At 41.0% G+C, this 20,780-nt stretch overlaps 1 protein-coding gene across 4 annotated transcripts in view; it reads left to right on the top strand.

The window, feature by feature from the left end:
- DPYD (dihydropyrimidine dehydrogenase) overlaps positions 1–20,780 on the top strand; it is a 701,931-nt gene that overhangs the window by 472,438 nt on the left and 208,713 nt on the right. For all 4 annotated transcript variants that reach the window (XM_019479122.2, XM_006265262.4, XM_014599709.3 and 1 more), the window contains one exon: positions 356–520. In XM_019479122.2, the coding sequence (XP_019334667.1) occupies positions 356–520 (165 nt within the window). The remainder of the gene's footprint in view (positions 1–355; positions 521–20,780) is intronic.

Here is a 20,780-nt window from a genome sequence, read left to right as displayed (position 1 = left end):
GCCGTTTCGCACATCCATAGGGCCTATCCACATCTGACTCAGACTTCCTAGCTCTGGAGATGGGGGTGGTTTCAGACATACCCCTGTGCTTGGTGTTCATTAACAGTAAGCTATATGTAGCTCGGCACACTGTTTTTGTTTAAAATCCCATTCTGACATGCCAACTGCTCCTTTGCTCTGTATGGAAAATTAAGGTGGCCTTTCTGTAATCTTTGTTGGTTATAATAATCTTACAAGTTACCTACAACAATACTGTAGATAATTTTACAGATAGAAATGTGCTTTTAAATAAGTGGTTATCCTTGCATCCTTATATGTTTTGTATTGTTTTATATGTTTTGTATTGTTTTTTCAGGACATTGTTACCAATGTTTCTCCAAGGATTATACGTGGAATTACTTCAGGCCCTCTGTATGGCCCTGGTCAAGGCTCTTTCCTAAACATTGAGCTTATCAGTGAGAAAACAGCAGCATATTGGTGTAGAAGTATCAGTGAACTGAAAGCTGACTTTCCTGACCGTGTAAGTACAACTCAAATATAAGAAAGATGTATATTTATTTAAAACATCCAGTTTAGAGAGTCATAAATATTAATAGAGGTAATATTTTATTAAAGAACCTGCCAGTTGCTTTGCTGATGTAAAGCTCTGAAAAACTTAAGAACTCATCCAAACAATCTTTACAATAGCAAGCTCAGTTAAATGAATGCTATGCAGATACAGCACAAACAGACAAGGAAAAAAAGAGAAACATTAATACTGGTTTTGTTGAACTGAGTTTTACATTAACATTGCAGTACGTAGGAAAGAGGTGATCATAGGAAGAATTACTAACCAGACGTTATTGTAAATCTAATCCAGAATCCAAAATAGTTATGCTGTAGCTTGTATACTGTTGTATACCATTTTGTGAAATAATTCAGTTGTAAGAGGAATTTCTATTCCTTTTTATTCTTAGGCCAGATTCAAAAGATTATTCTGATTATCCCTAGCAATTAAAAATTGGCTTCTTCAAAAAGGAAGAACAATTCAAGTGAAGTACATCCAGTTGTGCTGGGTTTTGCCTGTCCCCACATGTGGGCTGCAGAGAATATCCCCTAGGTGACTTACCTTGCAGCAGAAAAGGTCTCTATGCCAGCCATACCAGGACATGCTTGGGTAGATTCAGTGGCTCCACTGCCCCTTGCAGCTGCCACAGGCGGTCTGCTCTCACTATTCTAGCCAATAAGAGGAGTAGCTGTGAGAAGCTACATGTCAGCAAACCACCCTTGCCCCACAGGGTTAAACAGAAGGCAGAGCAGATATGCACCTTTATAGACTAAATAAGTTACATACAGAGAGCACAAGCTTTTGTGATCCCAGGTTCACAGGATTAGTCAGTGCCTACTGCATCTGCACAGAGCCTGCCATTACAGTGTTTACATGAATGAAATGGATTTCTCCCTTTGCGGGACCTACACACAGCTAGATTCTGCTCGGTCTTCTGGCATCATTTAATGTTGGGTGTGGTTTGAGTTTCAGCATAATTATTCAAATTGACACACCTAATGCTAACACTGTATCATCTTATTTTCATTGTTACTCATTCATAATTAGGTACCTGCCCTTATTCATTTGGTCCTGTCAAGAATTCATTTTAAATATAGGCAGAGATTGACCTGTGGCAGACTATAGCCTGTCAGTAAACTCTTATTTCATATCCAGAGGAAGTGACGGAGTTGAGTTTTCAATTAAGACAACTCCTTCCAGCCAGACTGAACTATGTATCCCTGAGAACAGTCATCTTAGACAGCTGCTTACAGAATGACCTGTGCAATGCCCAGGTTTGTTGATCAAGACTGAGCAGGTGAGGTAACTATAAACTATAGGCTTTCTCTATCAATATTTTATCAGTATAACTAGTTCTTTTCTGCTATGAGTCCCTACAAAAATAATTATGTCAGTATAATGTTTAGTGTCAGTTCAGTTATACCAGGAGAAACTAAATCTCTTTTATACTGTAGGTAGGAGTTAGCATAGGTAGAATTGTCCTGTTTTGGTGAGGTTTAATACTATCAAGGTGCATTGAGGGGTCTACCTAGGCAGGTGTGAAGAGTAACTTGCACTTTGCTTGTATGCACATATTTTTCATAAGTTGGATTTACCTTATGAGAGGAATGTCAGAATTTTATGGCATACAATACTCTGGGCTTATTTTTTGGGATACACTTTCTTTTACCTTTTATCTCCATCATCACATCACCATTTCTATCACCCTTGCCTGCTGCTAAGTGGAAAGGAGTCATTGAAATCAAGATTAATGAATCATGTTTTGGCAGCAAAAAATGCCTCACCCAATGAGTATGAATTGTTTGCTTCAAATGAAGCTTCATATTGTCATGTATGAAAATGAAGAATTGTGGAAGAGAGAGAGAGAGCGACCACCAGCAAGAGGGATAATAAACTTTGATGTAACTGAGAGTGTATTTTAAAAAAGGAGAGAGATGAAACACTTGTCTACAAGTATATATCACTTTTTAATAAAACCAACAATAAAAGTCCATGTTTATAGACACTTTTTGAAACACGCTGACATTTTTGTCTTATATGTAGTCCCTCCTGCTTACAGTATTTGTATTACTCTTCTATTTCCTGTGCAAACAGTATATAGTTTTTCTGCCATCTGGACCATATCCCTATTAATCATGTCTGATTTTTCTCGGTTCTCATTTCTGGAGTTTGAATACATACAGCAGCCAGGAAAAACTGTTAAAATGTCATGAACTCAGTAGTTTTTGCTACATGCAGAGTAAATGCCCCATATCATTGCTCGTGAAAAATTTCCTGCTGTTCTAAGATTCTTATATTTCCATAGTTCATTTGGGTACAAGAAACAGGGAAAGTGAATCTGAAGATAATTTTCCTGCTTTTTTCATTCTGTTTTCAATGAACATCAAAAAGTGAATCTGAGCTTCATACTAAGTATTGTATGCACTGCTTTGGCCAAGTAGAATCTGTGATCTTACTTCTGGAAAAGATACCCTTTTTCAGCCTTTACAGAATATGTATCACAGCATTTTGCAGTCGAATACAAATGGGTGTCTCCAGTTTAGAACCACAAAAAGCACAAGTAGCTCTTCAGAATAAGAAAATGTTGGAGCTACTGAGAGCTAGCAACTGATTTAGGATGAATTGATCCCTTTGTTAAAACAAGCCTATAAAGCACAGTTTTGAGGATTAACTTTTCCTGATCCAGTCCTTACTGTGTGAATTACTTTTAAAATATAAATTTCAGTTTCAGCATTTTAACCTTGCCAGTTTTATAGCATTCTAGAAGTTGTTTACATTATGCATGGATATTCAGAAAGCATATTCCAGCAGCATACCTTTCCTTTGCTCACAGGGATATATTTTTAAATGTGCCCATGAATTAAACTAAGAGCTATCATCATTATAATGGTAAATTTATTGCTAACTGAAAACAGATTTTTGTTCACTGAGTAGAAATCTCTTGGTGCTTATTATGAAATGTTCTGTATAATTAGAGCTTGCAGAAATTGTTTTTCTCCAAATCCTGTTCACTCCTCTAGAAAAGCTTTTAAAACTTGACGTGTTGTTTTGTTGGGTTTTTTTTAACGGAAAAACACTTTCTGAGCATTGTCTGGGTGAACTTAATTAACAAGCAAAGAATGACATTTTCCGCTCAAATGACAGCAAAGCAGAGATGAGGACACAAAAGTGATTACAGTAAAGAAAATTATCTTGCTATAGTAAATATTAAAAACAAACCAGAATTGATATGTAATTACTTTTGCTTTGTAACATGGATAATTTTAAGCAAAGCCTTTTTTTTTCAAAGAATATGAACAAAATTGTTCACATACTGGGTTAAAAATTATCCCAGTAGAAAGTAAGTCCTCATCAACAGCTTTTGAATTACCATTAAGAAAATGAGATCCATGGTGCAGAAGGAATTGTTAAAATTACCCCCACTTTAGGTAGAGTTAAAACTGTTGTAGAGCAGAGTGACTGAATTCACCCTGTGTAATACCTTTGACTGGGTTTCCTGTAGTTTTGGTCAAGATTTTGTTGATCTGTTATTGCAGATGCATCCTTCTCATCCCTAACAGGTGAGGGGAAGGAAAAAAAGGTATACTAATGATACTCTCCCCATTTATTGCACCTTTTACAAGATCTCTGAGGACTTTCTCTGGCCTCCGTTACTGTTGGTTGCTCCTCCTGCTCCTGTGCTCCATGAAGACTGACCTGGCATTGGTCTTTTGCTGATATGCAGGGTTTCTTCAGCAGGCCCCATGGTTTATTCCTGATCTTGATAAATTATTCTAATGGAATAATGTGGGAGGAACACTGAGAAGCTTTCCTCCCTTGGAATTAGATTTTAGAGGCTTTAATATCAGGGGAGGGCATAATGACCTGTTTATTCGGGGGGGGGGGGGGAGGGGGGCAGGGGTTAATATTCGAGAATTAATTTCACAGGTAAACCCAAGGATGCATTATTTTGATTTTGTTGATTCTCTGTGTAGCAACCACAAAACTGGCTGTGTGGGAATTTTTTTTCTAATTGTAGTCATTCATTCTCTGTTCTTTGAAAAGCAAAACCAAAACAATGGACACATTTGCTAAAAAACCTGGATTCCGTGCAGACTTCAACCTTGACTTTATTTTATCCCAGCTCACCTTTTTCAATGCAAATTAGTGCTCTGCTCCCATGCTAACGTGGGTCTGCAGAATCAAACAGGGGAAACTGTGATTACTTTCCTGCCTTTAGCCTTAACTCATCTCAGTGAGGCTTTAATTTGGCAACTTACCTGGGCCATATAAAGGCAGAAAATATTATCCACTATCATTCATTATTGGAAACTCATCTGGATCAGTTTTTAAAACACTGGCCCAAATGCAACTGTCCTTTAAAAAAAAAAAAAAGGCAATTTCACTTTCAGAATGGCAAGTGGATTGACCTATTTGTATTGATAGTCTCCATTATGTTGTCCAAAGTGTCCTTTTTCACTTATTTATACTGGCCTGTCTTGTCACATTGACTGATTTGAAAGTACTGATGTCAAACTGTGTTCACTGCACAGTTAAGAATCATTTTGTGTGAATTGGTTTAGGCTTCTAATACTTTTTCTCACTTTTGTCCACATGTAATATCTAGCACAAGGGCTTTATTGTTATATCACTGGTTAATCTGTAGAAAACTTGCTTCTCCTTAACATCAGGGAAGAAGGGGTCAAAAATCATAGATCTATGTAGCTTATTATGGGTGCCCAGACATGTGCTCCAACATGTTCTGATTAGAATGTATTGGAGCAGACTCGATTAGACTCTATTCCAATTAGAACACTGCAGTGTCTCGTGTATTCAGTACCCTGTATTTCAAAATGGCAATGGGGGCAGTTTAAAGCTTGTCAAACCAGCTTTAGTTAAAGCACCCCCACCACTATTTTTTAACACTGGACAGTGAATATATGAAACACTGTGGCTTTTTAATTAGAGCAGCTCATGGGAGCAATTCTAATTAAAATGCACCCCACCCCAGAGCATCTGTATAGGCACCCATTTATGTCTATTATGGGGGACTGAGTGGAAAAATAGCAAAGGTAAATTAGTAGAATTCTAAAACTTTATCACCAATTCATGACTCTCCCTGCACAGAGACAAAATGAAGGTTTGACAAAGACTGTATAAATCTAGCATCAATCAGAAAAAAGTAAAGGAAGAGAGAACTGAAAACCAAAGTTATTGGATGAAAGTCTCAAATATATGCTTGAAAGAAGAGGGTAGTAATATTGTAAGGAACCAAAAATGAAGTAAAAGTTTTGGACTCTATGGAAGGGGCCATTAATACAGAGGACATATAATCTTCCAACACTACATACGGCTTCCTAACATTCTAATGAAAAACTGAAAGAACTACCCTTTTGAAAATCCTGTTTAAGGACACATTTGCTGTGACTGGAGGCATTCAATAGATAGTATCAGGGTTTCAAGGAATAAAATAAGTCTTAGCCACACTTAGAACTGAAATTTCCCTTTAGAAGATTAGCAAGTAAAAGTCTTATCCTGATGGGAAACTTCTAGCATACAGGGTGCAGATAGAAGTGCAGCTCCCAGCTGTATCTCAGAATGATTTTTGCAAAGTGTTCAGAGTTACAGTGTTACCCCAAACCAAACAGAAGTTCATTGTTGATTCCAGAGGGAGGAGAATCTAGCTGGGACTGAGAGCCTGCAACCAGGTTCGCATAGCAATGACCAGGCTCTCTGCCAGTGCTCACTGTTTTCAGAATGGGAGTGGGGGAAGGCAGCTGAGGGAGCTCATTCTTGGGGCTCCCCAGCCAGTGTTGAAGGGTGGGGTGGGTGAATTGGACCCCCCCAACTTGGGGGGGGGAGCTGCAGTACACCCGCCCCACCCTCCAGGGGGGTCTGAAAAAAACCAGGACTGAGCTCCCTCTGCTCCCTTTCCCCCCTCCCATTCTAAAAACGGTGACAGGCTGAAAGCTCCGTGGACACAAGCTACAAAAGATGTTACATCTGATACCTCATACAATGAGGGGTTACATTTTTACCCGATGCACCGTTTTTTAAACTATTTGCAGTCACGCACTTGTGTTTTGTCACAGCTATAAACTGCTTTTTGTGGCCAGATCATGTGAAAATTGTCACTTCTGTCTGTACCCAAAATAATTAGTGGTGACAAAATGAAGAGAGTCTAACTGCTGTGACCATTGACAAAACATACAGATTTTTTTTTTTTTAGAGACAAGCTGTTCAGTTAAGTAAGAGGAACTCTTTTTACTCATTAAGAGTTCCTCTTTTCATAGTAAATACATAAAGCCCTAGGTTCTTGTTAGAAAGTTTAGAGCATGCTGGAAGGACTTTAGAATGTGGACTAAAAACAAATACCACAATTGATCCTACTTCTTAAAGTCTCATTGAAAATTGGAGATGAGACCTGTGTTGTTTATTGAAGCACTTACTGACCATCATTCAGTATTTGGCAAAGGAAAACATGGCATTTGATAGAACATTTAGGGAACTGGGATTTCTTTGGCCAAGCTGAGCCCATGGCAAAATTTGGACAGGAATGGAAAGTATGCAATATAAACCCTTTTACTCTGACTTTAGCAGTTCTTCCTAATTTACTATATTAGTATGTTATGTAGATGTAAGGATTCTTCAGTATCAACCGCAAAGCCCTTCTGGGTTCCATACATGCAAACACGTGCGCGCGCGTGCGCACACACACACACACACACACACACACATACACACACTCACGCTCTCACAAAGATACATGCACACTTATGCATGTATGCACACACACATACAAGCACACACCAGCAGCGCCTAGGATGGGGTGCTTGGCATTAAAGTTACCTCAATGACTAATAATAAAAAAAGTCCAACGTTATGAACTCTTTTTTTGTTTTTTTCACTATAACAACAAATGGATAACAAGCTGTAAATGAAAACCCTACAAAAATTAAAAATAACAATATTTATACATTATATTGTTCCTCTGTAACAAACTGCAAACCAGCTGCACTGTCCCTGAGAGAGCCACATATTCTGAGTCCATAAAAAATTGAGTAAAAAATTGGCTGATGGGGCGCACCCAGAGAGTAGTGGTGGATGGCTTGTACTCAACCTGGCAAGATGCGAGCAGCGGGGAGACTGAGGGACCTGAACCTGTTCAGCCTCAGCAAGAGGAGGCTGAGGGGGGACCTGGTGGCTCCCTACAAACTCATCAGGGGAGATCAACAGCAAATAGGTAGAGCCCTTTTCTCCCCAGCACCACCTGGGGTGACAAGGAACAATAGTAATAAACTGGTAATAAGCTGATGGAGAATAGGCTTAGGTTAGAGATCAGAAGGCAATATTTTACAGTTAGGGTGGCCAAAATCTGGAACCAACTTCCTAGGGAAGTGGTCCTCGCCCCTGCCTTGGACAAATTCAAGAGGAGGTTGGATGATCACCTGTCTGGGGTCTTATGAACCCAGCATTTATTCCTGCCTGTGGCAGGGGGTCAGGCTAGATGATCTGTTCAGGTCCCTCCTGACCCTAGCTACTATGAAACTATGAAAAGCGAAAAAGAAAAAAAAGCAACAAAAAACAGCTTCTTCTGGACGCCTCCACTCATTTGCTGGTATTAATGCTCAGTTTTGACATTCACACCTAAATCTACCACTCTCTTAATGGGGCTATTCAAAAGAGCAGATTGAGTCCATCTCCTCTGGAGCCTCCGGATGGATCCACCATACTTATGTTATATCTCTTTTTCCCAATAAGCATTTAGAGCAGGATGCACATTTCTTTGATTGAGAGAAAAATTATTAACATTCCCCATAACCCTCTTTCAGTACCTGGGACACTGGACATATTTGTTACCATGCTGCCAGCCAGTCCAGAGCTCACCCAGTCCTGATCAGTCAGTGTTTATAGAGGACAGTCTGTTTTCAGTCAACCAGACCCTGCCCCTCTTCACATTTCTCACATAACTTCTCCTCCCGCCCCACCTTGGGCCCCAACTGCCACACCACTCTTGAACCTGCTTGCTAAAATAACATTTGCTTTCCTCATCCTCACTTGTACACCCAATATGCCTGCCAGCCATCACCATTTCCCCACTAACCATACTCGAGAGGCTCTCACTGATCTTCCCAAAATGAATGTAGTATCTGCTCATTACTCCACTGGACATGCTCAGGTCTTATTTTGAAAGTTCCCTCCTATAGCACGAGGGGGTACACAGGCATTTTAGGTTCATACTTGTAGTTATTAGGATCAGTTGTGATATATTTTTGCCCCTCAAAAAACTTCATTTTGTCATCATCATTCATAGGCCTATTGCCTGTGTCTGGGACTGTGAACATTCACTGTGGTAAGATATCATTGGTCTGCTGCTTGTTTGCTAGCAAAACAAGGAAATTGATCCAAAGCCAGTCTGGAAGAAGCTGGAAATCATGAGGTTGCTTTCCTTGACCACAGGGGACATAGAAATAATACTAATTCATCCTAAAGGTATATGCACAACTTATTCTGAATAGCAAAAAGTTTTTGTGCCTCACAGTTGCCGCAGCTTACTTAACCTTTCTGGTCTGTGTTACTAAGTCATCTGCTTCCCCAAACTGGGCGTGTCTAACTGAAATTACTGTGCAGTACAGGTGTACATCTACATGTGCATGCCTGTACTGTGCAGTAAACATGGCAACTTATGTCAACTTCAGAATAAATTTGATAACTGAAATATGCAGGTATCAAATTTATGGCCAGTTAGTTACTATGCAGTAACGCATGTGTAGACACTTGACTACACAGTAACACTGTATGTGGACTGACATGGGTCTAACTTTAGTCCCAACTCAGTCTACACGCAGCATTAATGCATTTTAATGCCTGCATGTGTAGATGCTGGCCTATTCCCATTTACTGCACAGTAAATTTAAGCCAGCAGAAGTGCATGTGTAGACACGCCCACTATTCTTTAGGTTGTTCCAGCATGTTTATGGAGTACCTTATTTGAGGTTTTGAAAGGATGTTCATCCAGTACCTTATTTGAGGTTTTGAAAGGAGTTTAAGACTGAAAACCTGAAGATTTAAAGGTAGTATTACAGTGATGTCCACTAAGAATTTCTGTCTCCATAAAGTAGAAAGCGTTTTTTTTTTTGCCTGGCAAATGAAACACACTCCCATCATTTTCTCACAATTTACATTGTGGGGATCAAAAGAGCAAGCAAATTCACATAAAATCTAAATATGTGGTATGTCCATGGGGTGACAGCAGTCTAGATAGATGGCTTGAAAGTTCACTTATTGATGCAAAAGTGCCTTCAACAAACTTGGCAGTCACTGCAGCTCTGACAGAAGTCCATCTGACACAAACAGAAAATTGTGAACATGAGGATAGGCATAAAAAAGATGCAGAAGGAAGATAAGAATTAAATATTGTTCAATACAGAAGCAGATTGTATATTGACAATGTATGAAGAATTTTTTGATCTCCTCAATGAACACAAATATATTTGGGTTCATGTACTGATCTAAGGAACATGAAAAAATACCAGATGGTCTGCTGAGGCACTGATTAACTAACTCTGATATAGATGGCATGCATGTTGTTGAGATGTTCTTCTTCTAGAATCATATCATGCTTGAGCCCCAGAAGTAAATTGAAAAATCTGGTCTTCCCAATGCTTATTCTAATCTATGTATAGCCTGCAGAATATTGCTGACAGTCCCTGTGACAGTTGCCTCAGCAGAAAGCAGCTTTTCAAAGCTGAAGCTGATAAAGACATATTTTTCTTCAACTACAATATGTCCCAGGAACACCTGTCAGGACTAGCCCTGCTAGAGAGAGAGGGAGCGATCAGTACATCACTGGATTTCAGACAAATGATTGACTTCCTTGTAACATGGGCTAAAAAATTGTAGTGCATTTTGGAATAGAATCATTAACCTTTTATGTTATATAGTTTTTCCTAGTCTAGAGTTGTAAGTATGAAGTAGCTGATTTTGTTAGTAACAGAAAAGCATTAGCTATGCTTGAAATTTAGTGCATGAAGTAAGCTATTTAAGATATGTAGAAGTTGTTTATATATAAATATATGTAGAAGAGGGGTAGAGATGAGTAATTTCAGATGATCAGGGAACCACATCTAAATGGGTATATGGAAACGTGGCTTCTTTAAGAAACTCTTGAGGCAGGGAGTGCAAGTGTTTGATAAGATTTCATCAGTTACAAAGGGGTTGGTGGTTTGGGGATGGTCATGTACATGGATGTGGTGAAAGGGCACGTCCATGTGCTGAAAAGACAGGGCTTCCTAAAATCCCAGTTTGCCATATGTGGTCATGTGTGGCATATGCCAAAGGACCAGTCCTGACTTCAGTAATGTGTTCCAAATGTCTCTAGTAGCTGCGTATGATGCAACATGTGAGCTATTACAAGGAAAGGGAGGAAAAAAGAAAACTGGGAGAAAAGAGTAATGCAGCAGCCCCCAACCACAGAGATAAAAAAGGGAAAAGAAGGGGCAAAATTATTGGCCTCAGCTATATACCCTCTCCTTATCAACTGTTTATCCATGATCTCTTTACTAGTAAGCTCCCACCCAGGCTAGTAGTTATTTTGCCAGAAATTGATTTACACATTCATCTCTGAGGGATGTCTATATACTTTTGCTGGCATAACTAGTTGTAGTGTGGGAGAGCTGGTGCACATAAGCCAAGGTGGGTTAAGGCTGACAGAAGTATTATCCATGTTGTTCTTCTGAATGCACTTTCTTTTTTTCCAAGGAGGGCAAACTTTGTACTGAGGATTTAAACATACTGCTTTTTACTTGGGGCACAAAAAATATTGAGGCCATTTGCAATTTAAACATTAAGAGCAATGGGAGCTACAAAGTTGGGATACAAGCTTAGACATTGTGATGTGGGGATTCTTATTGTCAAAAAATGAGAAGAAAATACTCATTTCAAATTAGTAATAGAATTGGGACTGAGCTACTAGCCCCTCCACAGCCCCACAGCCCTGCTGGTACCCCTCACTCCCCACTCATAGCCCCCGCCCCTCCCAGCTTTGTCTGAGGGAGCCCCCAGCTGCCAGGGCTATGGGGCCAGGAACATGGTTCCCTGCCCTCCGCAGCTGTGTCTGAGACCTGATTGCCACCTGTGGGAGGCAGTGGCTGCTGCAGCTAGAGTGGATTGTGGGGTGGCACAGCTAGAACAGAGCCTGCCAGGTGGGAGCAGATGCAGGCTGCCCACTGTGGGCTCAGGGCTTCCTGTCCTGCTGCCCTCCCAACCTGGACCCTCTGGGGCTCAGTAGGCAGGACCCAGCACAGCATAGCAGGGCCAGGGGTGGAAGCTCGGTGCCTCCATGCAAGCCCTGCACCACCATGATGAGGTGCCACCTGCCCACCCAACAGCAACAAGGGGCACAACTCCATTCCACCACCTCTGCTGCGGCCAGGTGGGGAGGGGGTGCCTTGCCATGGCAGCACAGGGCTCATAGCAGTAGCACTGAGCTTCCTCACCCTGATCTGCCCTACCATGCTGGGTCTTGCTCACTGGTACACATAGGCCCTAGGGGGAGGGCAGCAGTGCAGGCAGTCTGAGCCCACAGTAGGCAGCATAGCTCTGCCCCATGCACAAAACTGGGGGACATATGCCCCTCACACCCCACCAGGAGTGCATGCAGCAGCAGAGAGCCAGCTCTCCCTCCTCCCTGCCCCCCCACCCACCGCCATCCCCAGCACCAGCCCTGCACAACTCCCTTCCTCACTATGGGGAGTGTCAATCCCCCTGCCAGACTTACCTATGGGGAACTGCTCTCTCCAGGATGCCAGGCTTCCATTTGCATGTGTATATGCGTACATACACAGAGCGTCCCCTGCCTGATCACCCTCCTCCCACTGTCCCCAGCCCCTTGCAGGCTGGAACTCTACTAGCCTGCAAGGGGAAAGCTACCATTTCCAGTGTTTTTTTTCCTTTAAAGGAGAAAATCTGGGTTTTACTGCATTATTTCTGTGGCAAACAGAAAACTCATATCGCTGATGATCAAGCTGCTGCTCTATTCTCTGCTGCCTGCCCTGTGTTCCCCATCTTATCTGATGTTCTGCTTTCTGCTCTATCCCCCATCTGCCACTGTTCTGCCTGGCCTCTCCCCAGTCTTCCATGTGCCGTGCACATGGGCTGCCAGTGCCATTTGTGGCTTTAATTTTGCTATGAAGGCACCACAGGTTGAAAAGATGACCATCCATTCAATACTCGACCCCAATTCTGGGAGGAAGGTGGTCACAGATGAGAAACAAAATCATAGCAAGATAGATGGAGGAGAGGGTTGGGGTGATAATGCAGCCCTGCTTGAAACCACTATAGATGGTAAATGGGTCTATCTCTGATCCCTTGCAAAGGACTGTGGCGGTCATCCCCATTGTACAGTAGTCAGAGTTCACTGATGAACTTCAGTGGACAACCAAACCTAGCTAGCATCTTTCATAAGGCTTCACAATTGATGGAGTCGAAGGCCTTGGTTAGATCAATGAATGACATAAACAGCTCCTGGTGTTGGTCTCTACACTTCTCCTGGATCTGTCGTGCAACAAAAATCATATTGGTGGTACCTCATGACAGTCTAAAGCCACACTGAGATTCTGGAAGGGCATCTTTGGCAAGGGGGAGGATGAGAGTAAGAATCTTCCTGACAATGAAGAGGAGGGCAACACCTCGGTAGTTCCCACACACTGACTTGTCACCTTTCTTTAAGATGGTCACAACATTGGCATTCTTTAAATCAGGAATTCTTTAAATTCCTCATGAATCCATATTTTAATAAGAAGTTGGTGAAGTTTTCGCACTAATGCTGTTCCACCAGCTTTGGAGACCTCTGCAGGAATGCCATCTGGTCCTGGCACCTTATTGTTCTTGGTCTGAGTGATGGGATGCCATACTTCCTTGAAGGATGGGGGATCTGCAAGAGATTCTGTTACTGGGTGTTGAGGGATAGATTCGATGGTGGCAGCTGAGACCTCAGATTTATGGTTGAGTAGAATTGTGAAGTGCTCCTTCCCACGTTGTTTGATGGATACACTATCCATGAGAAGGGTGGAGCCATCCTGAGACTTCAAGGGGATTTGGGCCATTGGAATGTGGCCCATGAAGGCTTATATTTCTTGAAAGAAGCTTCTCATGTCATGTTGATCAGCAAAACTCTGGATCTCCATGGCCTTGACTTGCCATGACCGGTTCTTGTTGTCCTGTAGCCTCCTCTGAAATACAGCTTTACTTTCAATTCAGTTCAATTTATTATTAAGGATTCTGGCTAAAAGCCTTGCTCCTGAAAAGAACGTGACAAAGATACAACCATAATATAAATACATTTAAGCAAAAATAACAGATACAAATATAATAATAAAATAAAGCCAACCATTAGAACTACAGCTTTAAGCTACTGGTAAGCCTCTCATTTTTGCTGGTTGGAGGGTTCATTTTGCCAGCTGCAGAACACGGTTTTCTTCAGATGAATAAATCCTAGGATTTACTCATTATTCTTGTTGAACCAATCTTGGTGACAGTAAGCAGAGTATCCAATTGATTCAGGGCATGCCTTGTGAATAATGTTCTTAAGTTCCTCCCAATGTGCCTAGATGTCCTTGATGTCATCAGGTAGGTCAGAGAACTTCTCAGTAAGGCATTGCTGAAGAGCCTTGTATCTAGCTTGGTCTTGGAGTGCCTTGATATTAAATCTCTTCCTCATTCCATTTGGTTGTTTATGGGATTGTAGCACAAGCTGCATATCCGTGGTTGATCTGACTAAATGATGGTCCATCCAACATTCATCTGCAGCTCTCAAAACTTGGGTGATACAAACATCAGTACTATCACAGGCTCTGATAATGTAGTCAAGAAGGTGCCAGTGATTGGAGGTTGGGTGTTTCTAAGTGGTCTTTATATTTGCCACTCTGTCTGAAGATAGTATTTGTTATGAGCAAGGAGGAGAAGGATACCATTGGAACTGAATTTCCCCACTCTCTCTTTCCCAGTTTTGCCACTCCAGAGTTCAGAGTGTCGCCCAAGACTTGCATTGAAGTCACCCATGAGGATGAGCTTGTCTTCCTTGGCAGTGGCAGTCAGGACTGTGTCAAGAGCTCAGTAGAACTGTTCCTTCTTGACTTCTTCAGTGTCATCTGTGGGGTAAAGAGTCATAAGGTGTTTGTTAATGCCCACAGGAGTTTTGAAAACTGACTAACAATTTTGTTCTTGATGGCAAAGCCCCATAATTGCACCTTTCTTCAGGTGACTTTCCTTTCCAAAAAAGCAGTAGCCCCATCCTTCTTTCAGCTGGCCCCCATCTACCCAGTGAGTCTTGCTTAAGGCAGCAAAATCAATGTCATATCTTGCAAGTTCTATAGCTGCTATGGCGGTTCGTCTTTCAGTGCACTCACTGTTTGGTGGAGTCCATGAGAGTGCAGACATGTGGCAAATTTCAGTACTTTATTTTGTTGGTTTATTTTATTTTCACATGTATAGTGATCCCATTGGATGCGGCAATCCAGCTGGGAGGTGGGGGGGTTGAGATGGCCTGTGTTTAGGGCACCTTTTCTAGCCCCTCCCCCATTCAGGGTAAGCAGTGGGGATTCTAAAGAGGACTGCCCAGTCATGGCCACACTTGCCAAATTTTACTTCTGTCTCCATAAGTGCAAAACAACTATCACGACTTTTGCCTACATGCAGATTTGTGACTAGGGACTCCCAGAGATCACTGTTCCTGCCCCCACCACCACTCGTCCTTCGCCACAGGACTTGGTTTATGGCAGATGTTAACATCCCTGGCAGAGGCCTGCACATGACATCTTTTAATATTGGGGAAGCTACTGTGCAAGCGACAGCCACACAAACTTGACAGGAAGGAGCCCTGAACCCAGTAGCAAGGATGTCCAAGGCAACCAGAGACCTCCATCCCACTACAGCCGATGTCCGCCTTCACAGCCGCAGAGAAGCAGGATACTGGTTCTAAGTTTTCTAAGTACTGGCAGGAGCTTTAGTGCTCCCTGGTCAAAACGCTGCACTCTTAGCTGTGATCAAGAACTTTCAAGATTGCTAAGATTTGAAAGTCCATATTTCTAATGCATCTCTGTAAAAAAACAAAAAACCCCCCACACTTTCAAACAATTAAGCTGCTCTCTGAAAATTTGGTCAAAAGGCAATAGACTTAGCAGTTGGTCAAGAAATAAACTTAACACTAACATTGATCCCAATTGTCACCTGATCTAATTGCTTTTCTTTTTAACAATATTGTCACTAATCTAGTAGAAGCAGGGACTCTAATGCTACTAAGTTCAAATGATTGTGAGAGCAAATTGAATTTCAGGAGAACATATATCCTCTAATGATAGCTACAATTTGTAACCAAGCATATCGCTCTGTGGTAAATACAATGAGGGTTCTAGCAGTGAATCGGTGCATCAAGTGCATAGCATTTCTGTTGACAGATGAAGACCTCGAGGAACAGTGTGGGGAAATCTTTCATGATTTGAGACTGGAAACTATTGTTTTGTTAAATAGCCATCCAAACTATGTTAGTGTAGATTTAGACTTTTTCTCTGCATTTTATAAACCAATGACTTATTTTATTTGTTTGTGCTTTTATGGCCAGACTTGACAAATAGGAACCAATGGTATGCCTCAGTAAGGCAGAAAGGAAATTTTTACTTACACTAAGAAGACTCTTTTGATTTAGAGTGTAAATTATTGATTCTGTTAGAAAAGAACAATTTTCATAATTTTATGAGGACTACAAGCGCATCTTTAAAACTTTTGCCTCAGGGTGAGAGCTCAGAGAAAATTAAAGCAGTTTCTGGAATATTTTACCAATCCTCTTTTGGAAAATAAGTAGCAAATTCTACTTGATTATTGAAAAAGACAAACCCCCTTAATGGCTAGAGTCAGCCAAAGCAGGTTTAATGCCGATATTACTTTTGGTATTGTCACTCCTAAAAAAATTCCTTTTAAAAGAGAAATATGAAAAACCTTTAAACATGAGTGCCTTGAAAGGCAGCACTCTCTAATTATGAACAAATGTTCTACAAAAAAGCTCTCCATGAAATAGTGTTCCATTGAGAATGAAGTGTAGAACTGCATATTTTTTAAATTCATGTTAAGTAGAAGTTCCCTCTTGTTTTTCATTAGATGATATCTTAGAATACATATAGCACTTTAAAAAAATAGTCATCTTCAGGTAACTGTCTTCTGAATTTTATAAGTCATTATATGTGCCATGGGATGTTGAGAAGTGCAATCTGGATAATGAAGAGAACATTCATTCTTTCTAGAAATATCCTACATAAACTGGAACGAATTAAATTGTGTCACCCATTTTAAAAATGCATACACCCAGGGTCTTTTTTTTTCTTGCTTAAAATAGTGATAACAACCTTGGTGCAGGGCATTTTTTGGCGTTTAATGGCCGGCTGGGATTAATGGCCCTCAGCAGTGCCTCGGGCCATCAACTCCTCCCAGCCAGTCATTAATCCCTAGGAAATGCCCTGCTTCTGGATTATTGTTTTAATATTAGGTTGTAGAAGTTGCCATCTGAGGAAAAAATGACCTTGTGGCAATGTTAAGTAGTACAAAATCAAAATGGTTAAATGCTACAGTTTTTAAAACCATTAATAGCCAATGATCCATCAAAACTAAAATCTTAAAACAACCCAATGAACTGTTCTTAAAAATGATGGAATTCTTCCAGCCTTATTACCTGAGCAAAGCATTTATCCTCCAAATATTTCTTCCCAATTTCCATTCCATGTTTGTTACAGTCAATTAGCTAAATTACAAAATTAGACCTTTTAAAATGCACAATAGCTTTAAAATTACATCAGACCTGAATATTAGTCTTTTAGAAGACTCTGAGTTCATGTGATTTATATAATACAGTTTGTTTAACTTTTGCACTAGAATTTATTTGGTAATATTAAAAGAGCAAATTTATATCTAAATGGTAATGTGTGTGGTCCTTGCATAGTCCATTATTTTGTATGTAGTTTCAAATTGTTAATGTTCTGTTTGTGATTTTAATAAAGGAAAACCCTAAAATCATTGATAGTATAACTGTCAGCTAGGATCAAGGAAAAATTCATACCTCCCATTGTGTTAATTGTGCTGGCAAAAACCTGAACATAGGTGTGGCTATGCAGGCAGTGTCTTTTGTTGGTATTGTTGATTTTCTTCATGGAACTAATGTAAACTATACCTGCAAATATATATGTAGCAGCTGGGGGTCCCAGGGGTGGCCATGACCATGCCAGCTCCACCCCAAGAGCCTCATGTTATCTCGCATGCCACGCCTTGTTGGTAAAATAAATAGGGAGGCTGCCCATGAACCTTTGCACAGCCCCAGTCCCACTACTAGACCACTCTGGCGTTTGGGCCCCTTGCTGGGCCCTTCTCCCAGATGGTGCCTCACAGGTCACCTGGACCATATGGACTAATTGCATGGCTCCAAACCTCCCCTATACCACGCCTATGCCTCGTGAGAGTTACATGAATGTTGTTATCTCTGTTGGGGCTTCGGCCTCTGCCCCTTTAATGTAGCTAGGTCTTCTAGCCTGGGTCCACTGAGTCGGACCTGGCTTTGAGGGCATAGCTATGATCAGTCTGTTCTGTCACCGGACCTCTGGTTCCTATCTGCTACACCCCTCTGGCACTGGGCCCACAGCTCCTGTCTACTGTACCCCTGGGGTGCTGGGCTCTCTGGCCCCAGTCTGTTGTGCCCCACTGGCACCAGGCACCCTGACCCCTGTGTCTGCTGCACCCTTCTGGCACCAGACCATCTGGCCCGGTATAGCTCTGCCCCTCTGGACACTAATGAGGCCTCCTAACCTCCCTTCGCAGCATCTTCCCAAACCACTGGTTCAAATGACAACACAAACATCAGCCCCTGGGCTGCAACATAACAATAATGACTAGGTCACACTTTGCCCCTTTAAGAGGCAAACCTCTCCCCTAGTCTAGCCTGCTACTCAGCCCAGGATACCTTATGAGACCTGCAGGTATCAGACCAGACAATCAGCCATCTTAGGGCAGCTCTTTCATGTAGGAGCTCCTTCCCCTGGCAGTTGCTAGAGAACTCCCCTTGCCAGCCCCAGCCCTGGGGCTTATATGTGCTCAGGACCCTGTCTCCTCCCTGCCAGATGACCGTGTACAGGTGCTGGTGCCAGCTAATTCTCTCATTAGCCTGCTGCTTAGGCAACCTGCTACTGTGGAGCTCTGCCTAGCCTGCAGGGCCCTCCAGCTAGACTGCTTCTGCCCTTAAAGGAGCAGGGATGTCTTAGTGCCCTGCAACAACATCTTCTTTCTGCCGCAAACGCTAATCACAGTTGAAGGATTTGCTGGTGTACAGTTACCCCAGCAAACATTGTCTAGCAGGCAAAGCCTTACAGACATGCATAAAGACAACACCAGTCAAGCCAGGTCTTCAATCCCACTGACATTAGTTGAAACTAATCTTATCTTTCTGTGTCCTCTTGGGGTTTATATGTAAATTTATTTGTAATTTGTAGTCTGGTATGTATCTGATATATTTCTGAGACAATTAATTTTTCTATTCTTTTCACTGAGAAGAATGCATATAAGTTGGATATAATTCCCAACAGGCCCTGAAAAGTTCACACTGATACTGTATATTACTAATAGCTCCATGATTTAGCTTTATTGGTATGTCAGCATTAACAATTATCACCACGAGCCTCTGTCTAGCTTTTGTCACCAAGCTTGTGGTGTTTCTTGCCAGCCCTTTCTAACCTAAGTCTTAATTCCACCTACCTGCAATAGTCACTACAAGCCCTTTCAAATTTTGGTTGAAATTAACAGTACATACTTCCCAGTAAAAAAGATTCAGGAGTAATTGCCGAGAGTGTTTGTTCTATGTTCAAATGCCCATGGTCAGCAGAACCAAAAAAATAGCCTCACATCTCTTGTTAGTGTGATATGCTGTAGGTTTATATATATATATATATATATATATATATATATAAAATTATTTATATATATATATATATATATATATATATATATATATATAAAATTCAAAGAACTCTGCCCCAAAGAGAAAGACAGAGAAAGACATATATATATATACACACACTACGTATAAAATATATACATCTCTTGCTCTGTCTTTGGGGCGGAGTTCTTTGAATTTTGAAAATAAATCTCACAGTAAATACATATTTCCTAAAGGCTTGCAATAGGTTGTTTTAAAGGCTTGTTTTCAAGTAGGCCTTTATGCATTCATTGTGATAAGCAACTTAGCTTAAATATCTAATTGTATTGTTGTCTTCTGCCCTGTCCTCTTCCAGCATGTGTCTTTCTCATTTACATTGTTCCTTACAGGAAAGTGGCTTCGTAGCTTTATTTATTTATTATTGCATCCAGTTATTTCACATTTTACCACTGCATCTCCTAATCCATTTCTTTTTAAAGTGTTCTCTTTATTCTCAGGCAGAAAGCAAGGTAGAAGTGCACCTTATAGACTAACTGAATTAGAGATATAAAAGCTTTTGTGAGCAGTAGCTTACTTCATTCAGTGCTAGCATCTGATGAGGTTAGCTTCTGATGAAGTGAACTGATGCTCACTAAAGCTTATGCATCTCTGATTCAGTTAGGCTTTAAGACGGACCTTTACTTTATCTTGTGCCTGACTTCAGCCTAATTCAGCTAAGTACCTCTCCCTTTATTCATAAGGATTTTTGATGGCAAGCAAATGGTTTACACTAATCTGTGCTTCTCTATACAACAGGAGTTAACTAGTCAGATTTTTTAAATCTGGATGCCTAAAATTCAGTTCTTATTTCTATATTTAGGCACTTTACCAAATGTGAGATAATTTATTGTGGAACAGCTGTGATTCCCATTATTTCAATGGAAGTTGGGTTGCTTAGCATCTCTAAAAATCCAAACCATTTTTTCATGTTAGGCTTAAATATGAAAAGGAGACTTATTCTAAGCCAAATCCTGTACTTTGCTTAGATTACAGCCCTGTATTAAAAGTTGAGTATGTCTGTAGTATTCCCTTTTAAGCTAATTAGATGCTGGTCATAGACTTCTAGAAAGTACTTGAGAGCTGAATGATATTTGAGTGCACCTCTTCCACTGGAGTGGCTCTGCTGCTATACTGTAGCCAAGGAGCTATTTATGCAGCTCAGAAGGAAGTTGTAAAGGGGGTTGTAAACCACATCATACTTCTTCCCCAGTATTGGCTAACCTGAGCAATTTTGGTCCTGCAGCACTG

This window comes from Alligator mississippiensis, chromosome 5 (assembly GCF_030867095.1).
Source record: "Alligator mississippiensis isolate rAllMis1 chromosome 5, rAllMis1, whole genome shotgun sequence".
Classification (NCBI taxonomy): domain Eukaryota; kingdom Metazoa; phylum Chordata; order Crocodylia; family Alligatoridae; genus Alligator; species Alligator mississippiensis.
This window is presented reverse-complemented; position numbering and strand designations above follow the sequence as displayed.